At 49.9% G+C, this 22,147-nt stretch overlaps 1 protein-coding gene across 1 annotated transcript in view; it reads left to right on the top strand.

The window, feature by feature from the left end:
* The window catches only part of SNX29 (sorting nexin 29), a 548,807-nt gene that overhangs the window by 80,725 nt on the left and 445,935 nt on the right, over positions 1-22,147 (top strand). The window contains exons 10-11 of the mRNA XM_060031763.1: positions 1,478-1,553; positions 3,270-3,352. Coding sequence (XP_059887746.1) covers positions 1,478-1,553; positions 3,270-3,352 — 159 coding nt within the window. The remainder of the gene's footprint in view (positions 1-1,477; positions 1,554-3,269; positions 3,353-22,147) is intronic.

Here is a 22,147-nt window from a genome sequence, read left to right on the forward strand (position 1 = left end):
GGTTTGCCAAGGGCGTCAGAGGCCACGGAGCCGTGATCCAGCGACACCTTCACGCAGGAATCAGAGAAAGAGACAGTGAGGGGAGGAGGACCACTGTGTTCTGAAGGCTGAGAGCAGAGAGCTCCTAGGAGGACGAGGGGAGGGGTCTTGGTTTCAGGGCGAGCTGATACCAGCCCCCGCTCACTGCACGCTCTCACCGAAATGTATGTGTAATAAAATGTGAAATTAAATTATGTGGCGGGCGTTATTAAAATGTATGAAAAGGGGGCATATATGTATACGTATAGCTGATTCACTTTGCTGTGCAGTATAAACTAACACAATGTTGTAAAGCAACTATACTCCAGTAAAAAAAAAAAAAGCATGGTTGGCACTAGTGTCAGCCCATTTCAGAGAGGAGGCAGCCGAGTCACAAAGAGGCTGGGTAACTTGCTGGATTGAAGTTGGGGAGCAAGGACTTGAACCCAGGCCAGTGGGCGGAGCCTGTACCCTGACCTCACCACGATGCTGGGGAGCGAGAAATAGGAGGCAGAGAGGTGGACACTTTCTCTTCCCTCTGTGAACTTCTTAAAAGAGGTAGCAGTGAGTGGAATAGTTTGGTGGGGACAGCGGGGTAGAAGGAAAGGTGAGAAAACCCCTTAAGGTTCCCTTAGGTCAACCTCTTAAGAGCTGGGGAATCTTGAGCAGGACCAGACCAGGTGTAAGCAGAGGAGGAGGTCACACGACAGATGACTTAGGGCAACGAGACGTGCGTCCTTCCGTGACTTGAACAGCAGCTAATGCACCTATGAAAGTCTTTAGTGCCTCTTGCCTGTTGTTTCTAGAGATGACATAACGGCCTCACTTCTTCCAAATGCCTTTCCTACTTGATGCAGGGCAAGTGGCGCTGTAGAAAGCAGCAGTCAGTGGGCTGTGCTGCCCTCGTGTGTCCATCTTCAGACACTGCAGGTGGGAGCGGATCTAGCAGCTCATTTATTATTCCCTGGTTCTGAGGTTGGCTCTGGATATGGACTTCATGCATAATTCCAGGTGGCTCCAGATCAAAGAGGTTAATAAGTATGTCATGGGATGTAACGTACAGCGTAGGGAATATAGTCCATAATATTGTAATAACTTTGTCGGTGACAGATAAGACTACATTTATCCTGGTGATTAATTTGTAGTGTATATAAATGTTGAATCACTATGCTATACACCTGAAACGGATATTATTGTATGTCAGCTATACTCAGTGAAAAAAAAAAGGTTAAGTGGGAAAATAGGGCCTCCGGTCAGGGACTGATACCAAGTCTGAGATTACGGCCCAAAGAGATGAAACAGGGAGCAGATGAAAATCCAGTGTGCCAGACGGGTAAACATTTGTAAGTAAACTGATTTAGCAGGTGAGCCAGTGTCTGCACTGTGTCCTTGTCTCATGGGGAAAATGAAACGAGAACAGAACCCTGACTTTCTCTCTGTGGTTGCTGTGTGTGCGCAGATACCCCCCTCGGGAGCCTGGAGAACGGGACAGGACCCGATGACCACGTCCTTCCAGAGCCTGGACCTCGGTACAGGTGAGTATTCAGACCCCAAGCTGCCTCTGGGGTTGAACTGTCCTCTTTACAACTCTGCCTTCTATTCTTTTTTAAAGATGGGTGGGCGCCTGCTGGGACTGAAGGGCAAGGCCTCACTTCACGTTAATTTAGTTTAGGTTTGGTCTAACGTCCCAGAGTGCGAAGTGCCCAGGGGTCTCAGGCCCGAGACTTGGTATGTGTCAACTTTCACTTGCATACCACGTTTACTTTTTCCACTTTGGGAACCATATCTGGGTACCTCTACCATCACAATTTGCTTGATTTTACTATTTGATAATGATAACAATATTACAATTTATAATTGTAATATTACATAATATTTAAACCACTTTGATATTATGTATCTGTGAAGTGCTTAGTCTGCCATTCAGTAGCAAGCACCACGTTGGTTTTCTTTTTTTCCACATGAAAGTATCTCAAGGGAAAGCTGAGTTGTCCAGAGTCACTGGACATTTGGTGGCAGAGCTGAGGTGGACACTGAGGGCTCCCTGATGCCACCGCGATCCTTGTTGCTCTTACAGCTTTTTCCTTCTTCTCTCCATGGGTTTAAATTGGTGTCCCCAGGGTGTAGCATCTGCATTTTCAACCTTGGCTCCAGAGTGGGGTCATTGTTTACCTCCACCCATGCTTGGTGTTCCAGTCTTGCCCTGTGCTCTGAGAATGGCACTCCCTGTAGGAGGCTCGTCCGGATTAGTACGATACCAGGAAGGGTTGGTGTCGCCAGATGCATCCAGGACGCTGAGTCCTTTCTGATGTTTATTTTAGAAAATTTGGAAAATGCAGCAGTACAGGAAACTACATCACTCTTAACCCCACCTCCATTTCATCGGTGATGTTTTTGGTCCTTTTCCTCCTGGTGTGTGGGTGTGGCTGTGGTAACCGGATTATGGTCTTGCCATTTTCATGACAGATGTGAAGTGCTGTTTTTCCACGTTGCAAATTCTTTGTAACTACACAGTCAACTCTCGTTATTTGTGGTGGTCGTGTTCTGTCAAGGTGGAACCATTGCTCCTAGGTTCCTGGGAGTGTCTGGTCACAACATTTTTGTCAACAGATCAACAGATCTGTCAACAGATCAGTACATACCTATGTTTTATGCCAGTTCCTGTTTAAAGACACCTTATTTAACTGTATGTTGTTGATGCACTTACAGTGAACTCGAGGCCAACAGCCCTATCCTTAGGCCTGAACAAGGGCCACCTCACACGTGTATTTTCTCCTCAGGCACTTCGCAGTCTTGCCTTCAGGAACACCAGGCAGCACTTCAGCACTAGCTTGGGGCCATTTTAGATGCAAAATCAGCAACAAAAAGCACAAGAATGTGAACAATGTGGTGCTGAATAGCTCGCCAGAAGGACAGAACGATAGTTGAAAGAAGGCAGAGCTTGCCTTGTTTGGCCTGAGGTGGGAGCACGCACGTCCATGACTCAGCCTTTTGACCGCTCTGTGCGTGTTCACGGGTGACCATGTTATACCTGAGAGCTGGGAGTTTTGGGGTTACAAATAAACTGCAGGGAGTAGGCGAATTTGCAGCTGTGGAACCCACAAATGAGGACCGACTATAATTTCAAAGGGCATCCTTCCCTTCCTTCTAGTTCGTAAACCTGAACAAGCGTAATGCCTGCTGGTTTTTGAATGGTGAGGAGGTGTGTTTTAAGTGGCCGACTATAACTTCTCTCTGCCTGCCTTTCCCAGTGTGGAAGCCAGTCCTCCAGGCCAAGGAAGTCCTCTGAGCAGCCTGTTACCTTCTGCCTCGGTGCCAGAGTCCATGACAATTAGTAAGTACTTTCTGAGCAGCTTCTGCCGATGCCAGGATGACTCTTAGGCCTGCACATCGAGGCAGTGCCTTTGTGCTTGCTCCTGTGTGACCGTGGACTTTACAGAGTGTGGGATGAAGTCAGGTGTGTGTGTGCCTGGTCGTGGACTTGGAGTGTGGTGCGTGGTCGTAAACTCCCTGAGCTGTAAAACTTGATACTTGGGTGTGTGAATGCTCTAAAGGACGTGCTTCAGAGGTGGAGCAGGATTGAGGCAGAGGGAAACTTCTGTCGTTCACGGTTTCCGGGTTTGTCTCCTGCAAGGCCGTCAGCTACAGAGGAACTTTCTAGTTGGGTTTCCTTTGTAGCTCTGGAGGAATCACTTTTGTAGGTAAGGGAGAGAGTGTCTCTCAAAGATGAATGAAGGTTGCTAATGATCAGGTTCAAACTGTTTGCAACCTCACCACTCAGTAAAAGTATTAGCGATACAGCAATTACGGTTAGGTTTTAATTTATTTTATTTTTTTTTTTTGCGGTACGCGGGCCTCTCACTGCCGTGGCCTCTCCCGCTGCGGAGCACAGGCTCCGGACGCGCAGGCTCAGTGGCCGTGGCTCAGGGGCCCAGCCGCTCTGCGGCATGTGGGATCTTCCCGGACCGGGGCACGAACCCGTGTCCCCTGCATCGGCAGGCAGACTCTCAACCACTGTGCCACCAGGGAAGCCCTACGGTTAGGTTTGAGTGGCTTTATGTAATAAAGAATGAACCAGCAAACTGTGGCTTAATGTGATAGGAATTCATCGCTCTGTCCAGAGGTAGGAAGGCTGGGCCGGTATGTAGCTCCATGGTCATTGGAGACCAGGGCTCCTTCTATCTTGCCTCATAGTCCAAAATGGCTGTTTTAGCTCCAGCCATCCCATTCTCATCCCAGGTACCAGGAAGGAGGAGGGGGCAAAGGAGAGACTTCTTCCATTTCCACAGGTAGGATTCAGGGGTCTGAACTTGCACAGGGGAAGAAATGATGACTTTTTTCTCTAACCTCTGACTGAAATTTAGTATTTATTTTTTATTGTTTTACTTGATTTTTCAATTGAAGTGTAGTTGTTTACAATATTATTAGTTTCAGGTGTACAACATAGTGATTCAAAATTTTCATAGATTATACTTCATATAAGTTATTGTAATACATTGGCTATAGTCTCTGTGCTGTACAATATGTCCTTGTAGTTTATTTTATCCATAGAAGTTTGTACCGCTTACCCCTCCCCCCATCTTGCCCCTCCCCCTTTCCTCTCCCCACTGGTAACCACTAGTTTGTTCTCTGTATCTATGTCTGTTTCTGTTTTGTTATATTAATTTGTTTGTTTTATTTTTAAGATTCCACATATAAGTGATATCATACAGTATTTGTCTTTTTCTGTCTGACTTATTTCACTAAGCATAGTACCCTCCAGGTCCACCTGTGTTGCTGCAATGGCAAAATTTCATTCTTTTTTATGGCTGAGTAATATTCCATTGTGTGTGTGTGTGTGTGTGTGTGTGTGTGTGTGTGTGTATACCACATCTTCTTTATCCACTTATCTGTCCATGAACAGTTAGGTTGCATTTTCTTTAATTATGAAAGTAGCAGCAAACCATAGGAACCTTAGTAGCCTTGGCAAAATGGGTGACTTGGTCACTGATAGAAGTCACAGGCACCTGTAACAACAGTGATATGGAAAAATCTCACAATGTCATTTCTGCTTGAAAATACAGTAGTTTTTTAATGTGATAAAAAAATCCTGTATATTAGTGTGTCACTTTTCCTTTTTACATTTTAATAATTCTATTTCAATTTAATCAGTTTCCTTTGTAATCTTGGGTGTTTTATTTTATGTATTTTAAAACATTTTTCTGAGAAGAGGCCCATGGGCTTCATCACCAGACTGCGGAATGGGTCTGTGACACAAAAAAGATAAACTTCTCCCCTCCCCCAAGCTGTAAGGACCCTTCCTAGAAGGTGCACACAGGTTCCTACTTGTGTGGCCAACAGCCATCCCGAGGCCTCCCCTGGCTGCTAAGGAGGCAGTGTGTCCTATCCGTCCACCTGCCCACCCCCAGCCAAAAAAAAAACCACCCATGGCTAAGGAAGGAAGAGGGCTTCGGGGGGCAACCAGCATTCTGATTCAAGGGTGAGGAAGGAAATGAGTAGGCGCTGTGAGGTTGGGGTGTGGGGATTGGGTGGTCTCACTGTGTAACCAAGGCATGTGGTTTACGCTGGTACCTCTCAGCTTCGGGTTGAGCTGAGCAGATATTTCTGTATCTGCCAGTGTGTGGGACACACGGGCCAGAAGAGCACTAAGGTCACTGGTTTTCAAATTTCAGTTATTTTTTTACCTCTGTACTATTACCTACCCTGCCATTTTTTAAGAATGGGTGCCCCTAAAAACCTGAATGTCTTTATTTAAAAATAGACTTTTATATGCTTACTGTGAACAGAGAGCCACTCTTAGTTGACCTAAATAGCAGGGAACTGTGAAAGTAAAGACAAGAAAAGGCGCCAGTGTTAATAATTCGGCCTGGATGTGGTTGCCTGTCTAAGCATGAGAAGATATCAGTGCTAATCCGCTCAGGTGTTTTCCTGCCATCATCGGAAGGAGTGGGAAGGGAAGAGGAATTCTCTCTGCGGCGCACGGTTAGTTGATGCCTTGTCCTTCTAGCACCTGCAGTGCTGCCTCTTCACGTGGGTCACACCTTGACCTAGAGGGGTGAGACTTTACCCTGGCCCTGAAGTGCATCTACTCTAAAGACCCCGAAATCGAGGATGTGGAGGCCAGGCTTCATGGGCACCTCATCCTAGGCACCACTTGTAGGGATACAGGCATCTCCACACCGCCACTTCCCCCCACCCTGTGGTACCTAGCACTGTGCTTCCGCATAGGTCTCCTGCACCCTGGCATGAGGTCCCGCCATCTCAGACACAATTCTCTTTGTCAGCTGCTCTTGGGGTCGACAGAGATCGTGGTCTGTAGGTCTCCCTCAGCCATCTTCTGACCTTGAGGAGGGTGCTGGCCCTGCTTGTGTGTTTTCACTAAGGACATGCCTCTGAGCACACTGGAGTGATGTTGATGGCAAGGATTTAGACTGTTTTTCTTGTTTTTAGTCGTACACTTTTCTAAAAATGTAAATCCGGTGTTCTTATTTGGTATCTTGGCAAACAGAGGCATACCCAGACTCTACAACCTGCATCTCTGAAGAAAAATGTCACTACATCCACATTTTGACCCTCGACACCCTGTAGCGGTGTGGTTTGTGGGTGATAAGTGTGTATGGCGGGAGGGGGTTCTGTTTTCTGCGGTGGCTGTAAATTTCAGGGAACCTTCAGGGGACAGCACTGTTGTCTGTCCTGTGGGTGTTCCAGACGAGAGATCAGAATCCTGAGAAATTTTGAGCAGTGGGTGGTTTTGACTTGTACCCTCCCCATCCTGCCCCTGCCTCCTGTGTCATCGCAAAAAAATAAGAAGAGCAAGTCTGTCTGGGTATCCAGGGTGTGCTCCTTTGCTAGGGTTGTTGTAACAAAATACCACAGACTGGTGGCTTAGACAACAGGAATTTATTTCTCATAGTTCCGGAGGCTGGAAGTCCCCCAAGATCAAGGCGCCGGCAGTCTTGGTTTCTGGCGAGGCCTCTCTCCCTGGCTTGATGACCTTCTCTCTGTGAGCAAGCATCCCTGGTGTCTCTTCCTCTTATAAGGATGCTTTAATTACCTCTTTAAAGGTCCTACCTCCAAATACGGTCAAAACATATGAATTTGGGAGGGATGCAATTCAGTCCATAACAGCGGGTGTCCCAGGAGTGGTGTCCCAAGAGATCTCCAAGTTCAGGATGAGAATTGCATCCCAGCATGTGAAGCATCTAGGATTGCACTGCAGAGGAGATGCCCGACTCTCAAACCCCAGAAGAGCTTGGCAGAGGAACCCCAACTCTGTTCCCTGGAGCGGAGAGTGTTTCCCTCATGTCCCACCAAGTGGATCCCGGCCTGCACTGAATAATCGGGCCAGGTGGCTGTCTCGGCCCTGTCATCGAGCTGGAGCTTGTGTACTTAACCCTTGGTGCTGCGGGTAATTGACAAGTCCTCTGCCAAGCAGCCTCCCCGCCTTGCATGTCCCTGAAACGGCAAGGGGTTTTGTCCCAGGCTTTTGGGGCATATATTATTGTTATTTAGTGCCCAAGAGAAGATGTGTGATCCCACCCCCATTACTGCTCTCTCTTCAGGCTCTTTGGTACTTAGGAAAACACAAAAGCCTGTTATGAAAAACTAGTTATTGAGGGGAGTAGTAAAGACAGTTACGAGTAAACCCAGACACCCGTAATTCTGCCTCAGGGGTCCTTTCCATTCCTGCAGGTGAATTTGCGATCCTGGATTTGGGGCGTGCAGAGTTGTAGCTGGTTGGAATACAGCATGCCTGTTGCTTTAGGAGGACATGCTCTGAAACCAGGCTGCCCAGGTTCAAGTTCTTAAACCTCCCAGGCTCTTGTTTCCTTGTCTAAACATAAGGATTCGATGAATACTTGTCTCGTATGGTCTGGTCGTTGTGAAGGTTAACCGTGCTGTGCTTAGAGAAGTACTTAGATCACAGAGTTAAGAGCCATGAATGTTAGCTGTTGTGGATGTGCTTATTTTGTATTCAGCTCTTAACGTATATCACAGTTGCCCTTTTTTCCCTCATCTCCCCGTTGTCCTGTTGAATGTGTTGACTGAAGAAAAACGCACAACCTAAAAGTTGTGAGTTGTTTTATTCGGATATGTTACTGAGGACTCTAGCCCAGGACGCAGCCTCTCAGGTCGCTCCGAGAAACTGCTCAGAAGGGGTAAGGGAGGAGTTAGGATATATAGGAGTTTTCTGCTGGAAAAAAAAGCATGTAGTTGAACATCAGGAGACTACTGCTAATCGCAAGAACCAAACATCTCAAGTTAATGATTCTAGTGCTTTTCTATGCATGGGAAGATGCAAGCGTCTGGCCTCCTCGAAATGATCCCTTAGATATGCATCTTATCTAGGGCCAGTATCCAAAGCACAGAATTCTTCCTGTTTTTCTCCATCCTGGATTGTCCTCAGGGTAGCATTCCACTGCAGGGTCGGCTGCAGTTGCCAATGGCTTGACCCTTGTAGAACTAGACTGGCGGGCAGCAGTCTCTGTTCACAGATGGCTGCATGATATTCCATCACTTGATTTATTACGATTTGCTAGGTTATTTTTTGGGAGGATCACCAGCCAGAGTGTTTTTCTCCCCAGTGAGTTTCTTCATTCATTGCAAGGAAGAATTGAAGAGTGCTATTAGTAAGTGCACTCTGAGAATATTGGCTATTATTTTTTCTGCTTAAGCATTTCTTTGTGGTAAATTTGTGGGATAGGAGGGCAAGGTTGGGCCATATTTATGGGCTAGTTCTCAATAGCCACTTGTGTTCTGAGTTAGTGTGTTGCCAGGAGTATGAAAGCTGCATTTCTTTACCCTCTGCCAACGCTAGGTGCTAACATGGTAATGCATTTTTTCTACTTGGAAAATTATCCTTTGTGGTTGGGTGGCTTTGCATTCCCTCCAGGGCAGCCTCTCTTCCCACTTTTGCTTAACATTTGTATCCCCGGTGTGAGTTGTTGGCTTGGGGCGTGGTCCCCCGTTGGGTGTTCTGCCTGACTTGGGAGGGCAAAGGAGAAAAGGGGGGATGGGACTCCAACAGTCCATCCTGGCTGCTCTTGGAGCTGGTGGCTCGGGGAGGAGGTCGAAAGGAGGGGCCAACAGTCATATTGTGTAAGAATGTGACCTAGTTAAATAATAACATGCTTTAGTAGATCTACGGTGTGCCAAGCATTGTGCCTAAGCGTTTAAAATGCTGTTTTCTCATTTAATCCCTCAGCAGCCTCCTGCAGATAACATCACTCTTCTTGTTTAAGAAAACAGGCTGAGTGAGGTTAAATAACTTGTCGAGGGCTTACAGCTAGGATATCATTCAATTTATTGAGCATCTACTGTGTGCAGGGTGTGGTTGCTAGGACGAGTAAGTGGTGAAGCTGGTGATGGACCCAGGCTTCCTGACTCCCAAGTCCAGATGACCTAAAGAGTGTTCTACCATCACCCAGCCAGGGCATGCAGTGCTGCCAGTAATGGGGTGGGCATCTAGGTCTGAGAGCCTTAAATTATTTTCATCATTATTTTTTTAATAGAGCAAGGGATTCCTGGGTGAGGACACTAGGTTTTTAGGATGAGCATACCAGACTTGTTTATTTTCAGGGGCACTTTTCACTCTGAGTACTGGAGTCTGAATGTGTCCCCTCCCCAAGTTTATATTTTGAAATCCTAATGTCCAATGTGATGATATTAAGAGATGGGGGCCTTTGAGGTGTGATTAGGTCCCGAGGGCAGAACCCTCACAAAAGAGGTGCCAGAGAGCTCCCTTGTCCCCTTCTGCCGTGTGAGGACACAGCGAGGAGTCCGCAGCCCTCACCTGACCACGCTGGCGCTCTGACCTCCGTCTGCCGGCCTCCGGAAACCGTGAGCAACACATTCCTGTTGTTTGTAAGCCACCCGGTCTGCTGTGTTTTGTTACTGCAGCCCGAGTGGACTGAGACACTGAGGGTTAGTGGGGCCGTGACGCTGGGACTGCTGACCTCTCATCCATTACCAGCCACTCTTTGCAAGTTGCTGCTTCTCCGCCTTCCAGTTCACCCCTTTCCACTAACACCCCAGACGCCCCAGGTGACGACTAAGTTGTCCAGGTTATTGTGCCACCTAGTGGATGGTCCAGGAACTAGCCCTGTAGTTTCTCTTCCCCATCACCACCTTTTCCTCCTCAGAACACATGACCTTTGCAACTCTTGGTGTGCTTCTCCTTGTAGATGGTTTAGGGAATTTCACTAGAGGTTATCATTTTCACATCTACCTGAAATAATAAATGGTGATGATTGTTATTCAAATCCTTTAAACTCCCTTTCCCTTTCTTATTTCTCCACCTTTATCTCAAAAATCTTTGTCTCTCTTTTATGGGATCAAAAATATGACCTTATTTTATTTTATTTTTTTAAAGAAGATGTTGGGGGTAGGAGTTAATTAATTAATTTTTAAATTTTTAATTATTTTTTATTTTTTTATTTTGGCTGTGTTGGGTCTTCGTTTCTGTGCGAGGGCTTTGTCTAGTTGTGGCAAGCGGGGGCCACTCTTCATCGCGGTGCACGGGCCCCTCACTATCGCGGCCTCTCTTGTTGCGGAGCACAGGCTCCAGACGCGCAGGCTCGGTAGCTGTGGCTCACGGGCCTAGTTGCTCTGTGGCATGTGGGATTCTCCCAGACCAGGGCTTGAACCCGTGTTCCCTGCATTAGCAGGTAGATTCTCAACCACTGTGCCACCAGGGAAGCCCAATATGACCTTATTTTTAATGGGTACATAGAAAAGCAGTTTGCCTAATATACTGAAATGGAAGCAAAAGAAAGTCGTGTACTTTTGAAGTGAAATTAGACACAAGAAATCCGTGTTGTCAACCTCTAATGCCTTTAAAAATACCCAGCAGGCCTTCTCATACCATCTTGGAATTGGCACAGAATAGCTTTCCACCTTGTCATCATTTGCTGTTTAAGATGACTTACTCAAGACACCAAATTTTATCATGAATAAAATTCCATTTTCTATTTTGCAGTTCCATTTAACTTTTGGCATTCTTTTAAACTCAATTTGTGGTAACAATGTTTCAACAGAGTTTTGGATTAAATAGTCCTAGGGTCCTAATCTGGGGTCCAAGAGGGTGCAGATGGGGGTCGTGGGCAAGAGAGAAGCTATGTGAGCTGTCGTGATGGAGACTGACCCAGACCCAGAGCCATGAGTCTTTTGGAATAACAGGTGTCTCTGCTTTTGGCCGGGAGTGCTTTAGTCTGTGTGATAACAAGCAGAATAGCTAATACTGAGGACTCATAGGCAAATGTGGTTCATGGGGATGGCATAGGAGGGGCTCTTGGTGGTCAGTAATAATTATGATAATGATTAATACTCATTAAATGATATCACCACAGTCTATGCCATAAACATATCCATCACCTCCCAAAGATTCCTCCCACTCTATTGATCAATTGATTGAATGATTAAGAACACTTAACACCTGATCTGCCCTCGTAGCAAATTTTTGGGGAGTGCTTGTCCTGACGAAGAAAAAAGTGCACTTTCTTTCTTTTTATCCTTTTTTTCTTTCTTTCTTTCTTTCTTTCCCTTTCTTTCCTTCCTTCTCTCTCTTTCTCTGTTAGATTTTTTTTTTTTTTTTTTTTTTGCGGTACGTGGGCCTCTCACTGCCGTGGCCTCTCCCGTTGCGGAGCACAGGCTCCGGACGCGCAGGCTCAGCGGCCATGGCTCACGGGTCCAGCTGCTCCACGGCATGTGGGATCTTCCCGGACCGGGGCACGAACCCGTGTCCCCTGCATTGGCAGGCAGACTCTCAACCACTGCACCACCAGGGAAGCCCTGTTAGATGTTTTTTCATCCATTCCAAAACTCTTTGTGCCCGTGCTGACCAGATGACAGACACTGTGCTGCTCCTGGCCTGTGAACTGCTGAGCAAGAGGCCAGAGTCCTGCCCTGGGGACTCGCCACACCAGTGGGAGGACAGACACATGTGGGGGGCTGTTTTAACGTGGGTTACCAGGGAAGCTCTCTCTTGGGAGACAGTGGGACTGAGGCTGCGCGATGAGGGGACTGGGCCGGGTTTGGTGGCTTCTGGGCAGAGGTGAGGGGGGAGAGCCGAGCAGGAGGATGCTGGATTTTATTCCAAGTGCAGCAGGCAGCCGGCAGAGGGCCTGAAGCAGGCGTGACGTGACTCTCCCACTTGGCCTTGCAAAGGGCAGGCTGTTCACTTGTGTGCCTTCCTTCCCCCTTTCTGATGGCCCTTCCTCGCCTGAGTGGTTGTTGGAGGGCCTCCCTTGTGCCTCACAGGGTGGGGACTCCTGGGTTGACCTGGGTGTCCTAACTCTCTCACGCTGCTGACAGTCCCTAGTGGGTGCCCCAAGTGTGGTGTGCTGACACCCGTAATTCAGAGAGACGTGCTAAGGGCTGCAGGGGAGCAGAGTGGGGGAGCTTTGGGGGGCGTGATCTGGAGCCCCTACCCTGGGGTCAAGCGCCAGCTGCAGTACTTCCCAGCTAGGTTGCTCTTCCTTTATCCCCAGATGCTCTGGGCCCTGTTTCCTCATTTGTAAAATGAAGACACTTAACTCTGGCTTTTCAGGGCCGTTTGGAGGGTTAAATGCACTAATGCCGGAAGGCACAAAACCTGAGCCCCCAACCAGGTGTTGTACGGTAGGTCTTGTATCGAGAAGCTTCCACAGGTGGTGAGCATTGCCATTCTAGTTCTTCAGAGTCAGGTCATTGCCTGGGGAGGCCAAGGACCCAGGTCGGTGAGAGAATCAGCGCCGTGTCCAGCGTCATCTCACCATGTGTGGGTGTCAGCCGGTGGCATCCCTCCAGGGAGGCCAGCTCTTCCTGAAAGCTTTTCTGGAGACCCCCTTTGGAGACCAGTTCTGAACCTGTTCAGTAGCCCCAAGGGTCCACGCTGTAAACCCTAGTCAGAGCCAAACCCCCAGGATTCTGGAGTCTTCACGTTTCCATGCTGGTTCTTTCCAGATGACATTTGGCAGGCTTCAGATATCAGATCCAGCTGCAAGTTCATACCTATTTCTGGGGCAATTCCAGATCTTCTTTCAGGGAGTGCCTGGAAAATATTAATAATATGGATAGCTCCTCATTTATTTTCCTCCTGTGAGTCAGGCTATACCTCTACTATCACTCAGTTTTCACAGCATCCCTGCAAAGTGGGAGTGTTGGCTTCATTTTATAATTGGAGAAGCAGAAGCCGAGAGAGGCTGCAGTGAAGGTCCCACTGTGAGCGTGTAGGGGAGCTGGGGTTCACCCCCACCCCCCTGCTGTTCCTGGACACCCTCAGCTTCTGGAATTCTCTGCCCTCAGAGGGAAGCATTCAGGTCTGTTGAAATGACCCTGTTGCAGAGGCTTCCCTTCCCTGACTGCCCGTCTGCTTCCATCACCCACGCCTTATCACCCACTTTGTGTCTGAGGGCGCCAGGCTTCCGAAGCCCCTGTGGCCTGAGTGTACTGTTTGTTTCCTTTCCCACCCCTGGAAGGTGAGCTCCTCCAGGGCAGGCGCCTGGCCAGCTTGTTCACTGCGAGGCCCCGGTGCCTGAAACCCTGCCTGCCATGGACTTGCTGCTCAAGACACTTTAGTTGAAGGCGCGAGGAAGGAAGGAATGAATGTTTATTCTAGTTCTAACACACAGGAAAAATTTACAAAGGCTTCTGTAGGAATGAATTGAAAGTGAGTTCCCCGAAGGTGGGCCCACGTCTGTTTTCATCACCTTTGCATCTCTAGCTTGGTCCGCGGTAAAAACCTAGAACTGTGAGCTGCCCGCGGAGTGAAGGAGTGAGTGAATGTTCCGCCTTTCCCCCTGTTGCGTCAGGGAGTGGGCAGCTGGGGTGGAAGGAGCACCAGCCTGGGTTTCGGGAACACTTGGCTCTGATTCCGGCCCTTATAGTAGTGGGTCCCTGCACCTCCCTGGGCCTCAGTTTCCCCAACTGTAAAGTGGAGGAGGCCACCCTCCAGGATTCCTTGCGCTTCTAGCCGTCTGTTCTGAGAAGAGTCATGATACTCACATCTTCCTTCTGCAACCATTCCAGGACCAGGTTGTGGAAGTCTGGATATTTCTAGGGTCGTGCCTGGCCTTGTTGGCTGTCCCAGTAGCAAGGCAGGCGTCTTCATTTCCCTCTTGCTGACTGTCTCCTTTGCAAATGTGTTGACTGTTGCCTTGACTTTGAGTGACCTTCGGCAGGGCGAGCGGGTATCCATAAACATACTGGCTCTGACATTTGGCCTGTAACTTCTTCTACTCTGGGCCAGGTGTTGTTCGATGTAGGAAGCGTGACAGGTTGGAGAGACAGGATGGTATCTGTGTGCGGGTCCAGGCTCCTCTCCTGGGGACTGCTTTGAAACGACGTTGTTTTCCAGAACGTGTAAAGGAGAATAGTCTTTGCGAAAGCAAATGTCACCTTCAGGTTTTCATTCTGCGAGGCCAGCAGCCCTTATATCGTCACTGCCAAATTTCTGTCATCAGTGCTGCTAGATCAGACGTGTAAATCCTTTCTGTCCTTTGCACATCCTTCATTTCTGTAGTGCCCTGGAGTGGGGTCGTGGACGAATTGAGTTGTGAAGGCAGCCTTTTGAGGAGGAAGGAATGCTGGAGTCAGGCAGACCACAGTGCTGCTGTTCCAGAGCTGTGTGACCTTGGGCAAAGGCCTTAACCTCTCTGAGCTCAGTTTCCCAATCCATGCAATGGAGGTCGTATTACCTGCTTGCAGGACTCTTCTGAAGTCTATGTTGTGTCTAGCACAGAGCCTAGAATATATTGTCTGGGTGCTTCCCGGGAGGCCCATAGATAGTTTGGGAGACTTCAGAAGCCTCTTGCACTTGTGTGCAAAATTATGTTTGTGTGTTTGTGCTCATATGTGGATTTTCCTGGGGAGAAGGTCCTTTGCTTTCATCACTCTCCTTCAAAGGATTGCAGACTTTAGGAAAAAAAAAAAAGAAACACTTTGTGATAATTGCACCTAGTATCTGCCGCAGCCCTAATAATTGCGATATCATTATTCTCGCTGTTGCCATTCTGCTCTCTGACGATCTTTCCAGCTAGACTGGCTGTGTTTTTAGCCACCTCCACTCACAGATTAGCAGTGGGAAGTTATTTAACCTGTCCATGCCTCAGTGTTCTCCTCTATGTAAAATGAGTCTGCTAATAGTACACATCTGACAGGGTTGTGAGGATTAAATGAATGACTACATGAGAAATGCTCAAGATAGTTTGTATAAATTACGCCTCGATAGGAAAAATGGAAAAGAACGTGAACATGCAGTGTGCCTGGCATAGTAAATGCTCACTGACTGGTAGGTGCTATTTTATTGTTAACGTCCTCAAAGGGTACACTGCTGGCTAGTCATCCCGAAAACAGTATCTGGGCCTTCTTGTTGAACCTGCAGGTGGATAGATCCGATTTCCTGTTTTAGTGACACCATCCCTCCTGCAGAGGCCCCTCAAGGTGCCTTCCCGTGGCATCTCCTCCTTAACTTCCCTCTCCTCTAGAGGAGATGAAGCTGTACACACTTTCTGTGAGGCCGGTGGTCTCGAGAATGGAAGTGTGATCAGATAGGACAGTGATTCTCAGCCAGGGGCGATTTCAACCCCCAGGGGGCATTTGGCAGTGTCTGGGGACGTTGTTGGTTGTCACCACTGGGGTAGGGATGCTACGGCATCTAATGGGTGAGCCCAGGGACGCTGCCATACATCCTACAGCACACGGGACAGGCCTCACACTGGAAAACTATCCAGCCCCAAATGTCAGTGCCAAGGATGAGAAACCCTGAACAGGCAATGGGGCTATTTTCCAGGAATCATAGTTTATTTTATGCATTTTTTTTTTAACCACTTGACTCCTCCTGCATGGTTCAGGGAATGAAACAGGATAAAAACGAACCTGAATGAAATGACAGATCCCAGAAAGCGTTGGTTCAGTGTGTACTTGGGAGCTGTTTAGTTCCATCACCCCTGCACTGAAGGTGATTTAGGGGGGCTGAAGGGCACATAAGGATAAACACCTGTAGAAGCTACCAGAATAAATGATCCCAGCCCGATAGCTGTAGTCACCCTCAGCATGTGCAGCTCATTGGTGCTATTTTATTGGAACTTATTGAAAATTCCTTCAGTTGATATTTATTGGCGTTCCTGTCAGCCTTACATTCCTTCACTTCCTCTTTAGAAAATGAGTTTCTACTCTCAAATTAATTTCTTTGAATATATCAATATGATGACCTGGGAGCTGGAAGTTGCAAGAAAGTGGCTCAGTGTGCATCTCTGCCTGTTGCAGGAAGAGCAGCACGGAGCCACCAGGGGGCGCCCTGACCCTTTCTCTGCCTCCCCCTCCCCGCTTTCCTTCTGGGGATTGTTGCTGGCTCAATTTTTGATGTCCAGCGCTGGTGCCCTGTTTTAACGGTGAGGGGGTGGGGGGGAACGATGGTCTTTTCTAGGTGAAAACATCACCCACACACAGACCATCCTACTCGCCATTAGCACAGCTATCGCCGTACATTGCCAGTGGCTTTCTGAAGGGGAGGTTTAGGTGTCTGGTCCTGTTTTGAAATGGAATATACAGTTAATTAGAAAATAGTTCTCCTTTGTAATTGCTTTTCATGAGATATAATTGATTATCCAGGGATATTTATTCAGCACTTGAATCCTAATCATTGCCTTCTTTTTCCGATTTGGGGTGTGTGCAGTGATAGGTAGTGGAGAGAGTTAAGCCCAGATAATCAGCCTGATTGTTCCCTTTTGTTTTTGTTTTGGTTTGTTTTTTATTTATTTTATTTTTGGCTGCGTTGGGTCTTCATTGCTGCGCGTGGGCTTTTCTCTAGTTGTGGCGAGTGGGGGCTACTCTTTCTTGCGGTGCGCGGGCTTCTTATTGCAGTGGCTTCTCTTGTTGCGGAGCACGGGCTCTAGGTGTGCGGGCTTTAGTAGTTGTGGCACATGGGCTCAGTAGTTGTGGCTCGTGGGCTGTAGAGCGCAGGCTTAGTAGTTGTGGTGCATGGGTTCTGTTGCTCCTTGGCATGTGGGATCTTCCCGGAACGGGGGCTGAACCCATGTCCCCTGCATTGGCAGGCAGATTCTTAACCGCTGCGCCACCAGGGAAGCTCGTGATTGTTCTCTTTTGATTTCTCCCCACTTTTGATCTTGAGCCAGGGCAGAGGGGGCAAGAAAAACATCCTCAGTTGTCAGTAGGCCTTGTTCTTCTCCCGGCTGTTGTTGGAAGGGATTCTCAATACTAGTGAGGAGGTCTGGCTTGTCGCCTGGCAACGCAGTTCCAAACACTCGGCAGCTTGGAGAGTGCTGTAGTAAGTGTTCCCAGGGAGATGGCGAGGTCCCCAGCCTCCGCCTTCCTGGCTGAGGGTTTCATGATGCAGGTTAGGAGGAGGTGGTGGGGCAGCAGCCGTCACATTGGTTGTGCTCGAGCCCTCTGGCCCTGAACCACAAGGAGGGAAGCTAGTTGGTGCAACCAACCCAAAGCCTCGTGTTGGGCAAGTTTCTTGAAAGGGGAAACGTCCCACTGAATTTTACCTACTAGATCTTCAGCGACTGATTTGGTAATTGGAACGTTCCAGCTGGAATTTAGACATGTCTCAATTCTTTATTGATCTATTATTCAGCCCACAAACATTTACTGAGTCTCTGTCACATGCCACACCCTGGGGAGTCAAGGTGAAGGTGATCCAGCTCTGCACTCAGAAGCTCTGTGCTTGAGTTTCACCATCATTCAGATGCGGATTGTAAGAGAGTCAGCATCAGCGTTCTGAGGACCAGACGAGTTAACACAGATAAAGCGCTTATGCCAGCGCGCTCGCTCCCTAGTTGATGGGAGCTCTTACTGCGCAGACCCTGCCCACAAGGAGTTTAAAATCTAGGGGAAATAACCGTGGTCATAAAATACAGAAGCCAAGAGCCATTGGATGGGGGAAAAGGAAGGCAGTTGGGGCCCTCGGGGGTGATGGGTTCTTTGTCACCTGTGGGCACTGCGTGACCTCCCTGGTGACCTTCCCCCACCCTCACCCTGAATGAGTCCCCCAGAAGTGGGAAATCCTAATCTGAGTTTCAGATCAGTAGTACAGCTTCAGCCCCTTACCTGGAACCCCAGAGGCCTCGAACCTACTGCCGGTGCCGATTGTAAGCAACACAGGCTTTGTTTCCTTGCTCCGCAAGCAGCAAGGGGGAAACCGGTGACAGTCAAGAGGGTGAGGGTACCAAGGATGTGGCCTGGCTGAGGAGAGGATGGTGGAGGAGGAAAGGGCTCGGGTGGCTGCCGGGCAGTGAAGGAAGCTTGACAAGGGGGGGAGGGTGCTCCCCAGGGAGGGGCAGCCTGTTCAGAGGCCCCACGACAGAGTAACTCTGCAGGACGCCCAGCCGGTCTGGAGGGGCTTTTCCCATCTCCAGAAGAGATGGGGATGCTGCTGCTTCGTCCCTTGCCATGTTCACTTGCCCTCCACAGTGATCCCAGGGGAGGGGCTGCTGGTACCCATGTTACAGAGGGGTGAAGGGGCTTGTCCGGGAAGGCCGTGTAGCCTTGCCTGGAGCCCCTGCCCAGCCTGCTCCCTTGGGCGTTTCCATGAGCTTCTCTTGCAGGGCGACTGCCTGCTTTAGGGGGTGTCACTGCCCTTGCGAAACTCTCCCCCGACTGCAGTTAAGCAGGCTGTGAGCTCCCCTCATCTCAGCATCGTGTCTGTGCTCGTGGTTCTTTTTTGAGCCAAACATGATTTTTTATTTTTTCCTTTTGAATTTCATCCTTCCAGTCGGGGTCTCTTGCATTCCTGCTGACCCCCTTAGCAACTCAGACTCCTAATTTGTTTGCACACGTTGCAGTGAGGGCGCTCGTGACCCCTAAGCCAGGATGACTTTGGACTTGAGCCCTCCCATTCTCTGTCTCTCTCAGCTGGGCTGGTAGCAGCTTATGTAATGGCTTGATGCAGTTCAGAGCGGATCCAAAACAGGCTTCTTGCTCAGCGGATGAGTTATTAGTCACACTTGTTTGAAGTGTCAGCTTTGTTTGAGACATGCCACCAGAAGAACCAGGGTAGCTCGCTTTGTAGAGTTGCGAGAGGAGGGCAGTTACGAGGCTTGACTTGGGGGTGGGAGTCTCCTGGCTGGGCATCGGTGGAACTGGTGACACCGGCCTGTGTTATGAAAGTGGGGGGCAGTGAGAACGCCCCAGCTCCCACAGCCCTGGCCCTGCTGTCTGCTGCGCTCATTCCTTACCCTCCCTGGACCCCCTTTTCCTTATTTCTAAAAGGAGGTAGTAACACCCACCCGTGAAGAGCAGCAGCTCGGCTCAGGGGGCCTGATCTCAGCAATGGAAGGGGGCGCTTGTGTGTCACTCCGGCCCCATTCTTCCCCCTCCCCCTCCTTCAGCCCCCCTTCCTCCGCCTCCCCCTCCTCCCCTGGATCTTAAATATTAACTTTAAAAATTACTATTAACATTTTTGTATGGTATATCAATACATTTACTTGGGGAAAAGCCTCAACAGATACTGCTGGGCACAGTGAAGTTTCCCTTCCTGCCTCGTCTCAGCCCCAGCTCCCCCTGCAGGGCTCTGACCTTTGCGGTTCAACATCTGGAAGAGCACAGCTGCCAGACCGAATAGGCAGCCAGACGGACAGAGCTGGCACTTGCCTTGGGCCATCCCCATGCCCTTTGCTGGAAGCCACGATGTCTCAGCAGGTCTAAGCTGCTCCAGGTCTCTGCAGCTATCAGATTCATGTGCTCGCGACTCTGTCCGTGCTAGTCTGTATGCCCGGGGCACGCTTCCCACTCTCCCTTTTGTGTCGTGCTTCTTCATCCTTTAAGACTCAGCTTAGATGTCGCCTCTTCTAGACAGACAGAAAGATGCAGATCAAAATGGTAGCTTTGGTATTAACTAAGCAGACTGGGAAACAGAGCTTTAAGCCTGTGGGCAGGCAGGCACGCACGCAGAAACGCCATCCCTGAGTTCACTGGTCAGGTGGGCACCCCCCAGGGCAGCTCCTGAGCATACACCATGGTGGGTGGACAGCGGCTGGGCCCTGAGAGAGAGAGAACCCACAGGGGGCTGAGCTGAGCCCGCCCAGTTCCTCCTCCCAGGCTCCTGATTGGGACCAGTCACCCTCCCTCCTGGGAGCAGTAAGTGAGGGGCAGAGAGATGGGGTGGGGAAGGGGGGGCACTTGTTCCATGTGGAAATGGAAAGTCAGGGACTTGGCAGTTCCCCTCCAAGCTCCTTGCTTGGGAAGAGACATTGAGATTTCAAGCCTGTTTTTTTTTTTTTTTTGCGGTACGCGGGCCTCTCACTGCAGTGGCCTGTCCCGTTGCGGAGCACAGGCTCCGGACGCACAGGCTCAGCGGCCATGGCTCACGGGCCCAGCCGCCCCGCGGCATGTGGGATCTTCCCAGACCGGGGCACGAATCTGCGTCCCCTGCATCGGCAGGCGGACTCAACCACTGCGCCACCAGGGAAGCCCTCAAGGCTGTTTTTTAGGTAGGTGATCGAGGGTCAGTGACTTTCCTGAGGCTCTGTTTTCTCTTCTGCAAAATGGAATCGCTAACCCATCCCTCCCAGATTTGCTGGGAACGTTTGGTAAAATAAAGCACGTAAAGCATGGTGTCTGGATCTGCGAGGTGGGCGGCTGTGTGTTCAGTCCTTGTCGTCGAGAGCTTGGCTCCATGTTCTCATGCCACCCTTCTCCCTGACCTTTCTTGAAACCCAAGTCTCATCCTCTCCCTGGAAGCGCAGCTGCTGCCTGGGGTGCGTATCTAGTAGGGAGCAGGGTTCAGTTGAGGAAGGGCCAGCGAGCTGGTGCTGCGTGGCCGGGGCACTAGGTGGCAGCCTGTGGCTTAGCGTGTGGCGGCCCTGACGTGGTCCTCCTGGGTGCGGGTGTTTGGGGAGGCCACGGCCGGGGCAGGTTTTGACCCACACGTCCACACTCCCCAGCTGAGTTTTCTGACTTTATTTAGCCAAGAATTCAGAACTTAGTGGGAACAAGGAGGCCGCAGGGAACGGGAACAGGTGCAACCTGTCCGAGGGCGGCTTTCCCTGGCCCCGGGGTTCCCTCCACAGCGCTCTGCCGGCCTTGATTACCAGTGCGGGGACATCCTGCCAGCTTGAGAAGGCAGCCGGTCTGGCCTGGGCCATGGCCCTCTTGTCCAGACTTCCATCGGATTTCGGGAGAAGCTGCACCGGCCTTCTGGGCACTTTTGATTCAGGGGAGGCTCCTCAGTGGGGCTTTCCTGGGGGAGAAAGCCGGGTTCCCAGGTGTGCCTGTGTCCCCAGGAAGCTGGCCTGCCCGCCCCCTGCCGGCCACCCCCTCTCTGTGATTTAGTACCCTGGCACCTGGCTGATTCAGATGCAGGCTTTGATCTGAGGCCCCCCGACACACACCCATTCCTCCGGGCGGCATTACGAACAGTAAATGCCAGGTGTAAGGGACTCGTAACAAGTGATAGTAGGTACCTGATGTGCACTGTGGGCCAGGCACCGTTCTGAGGCCGTTATGTTTATTCCTTATCTAACCTCACGCCAGCTCCACGAGGTGGCTCTGTTGTCACCCGTCTTATTGATGAGCAGAAGCTGAGGCTCGGTGATGAGGGGGCTTGCCCAGCATCACATGGGGAGTCCTCGACAGGAGCATGTGGGACCTCATCGCCCAGGCTCCCAAACCTGGCGCCCTGCTGCTCCAGCTCGTCAGTGTTCACGCAGGCATCCGTGCAACAAATATTTACTGAGGACCTCCCGTGTGCCAGGCACCGGGTGGGTCTCTAGGGCAGGAATCTCAGCCTCGGCACTGTTGCCTTTGGGTTGGGTTATTCTCTGTCTTGGGGCTGTCGTGCACTGTAGAACGTTTACCAGCATCCCTGGTCTCTTCCCACTTGATGCCAGTACCCTCCTCCCCTCAAGCGGTGACACCTGAAACTGTCTCCAGCATTGCCAAATGTTCCTTGGGGGAAAGGTTTTCACCACCCAGGTGAAAACCACCATTCTAGTAGGTAACATGGAGCTTATGTTCCAGTGGGGGAGCATGGAGACCACAAACATATATCAAGTGAGGGTCTGTCTGAAGCAAAATGAAGCCAAACAAGAGCATAGATGGAGAGTGGCCAGAGGGGCTGCTGGGTCCTGCTGTCTGTGAAGGCCCATCTGAGAAGGTGACTTCCAAGTAGAGGCCCAGAGGAGTGAGG

Source organism: Delphinus delphis, chromosome 15, assembly GCF_949987515.2.
Source record: "Delphinus delphis chromosome 15, mDelDel1.2, whole genome shotgun sequence".
Classification (NCBI taxonomy): domain Eukaryota; kingdom Metazoa; phylum Chordata; class Mammalia; order Artiodactyla; family Delphinidae; genus Delphinus; species Delphinus delphis.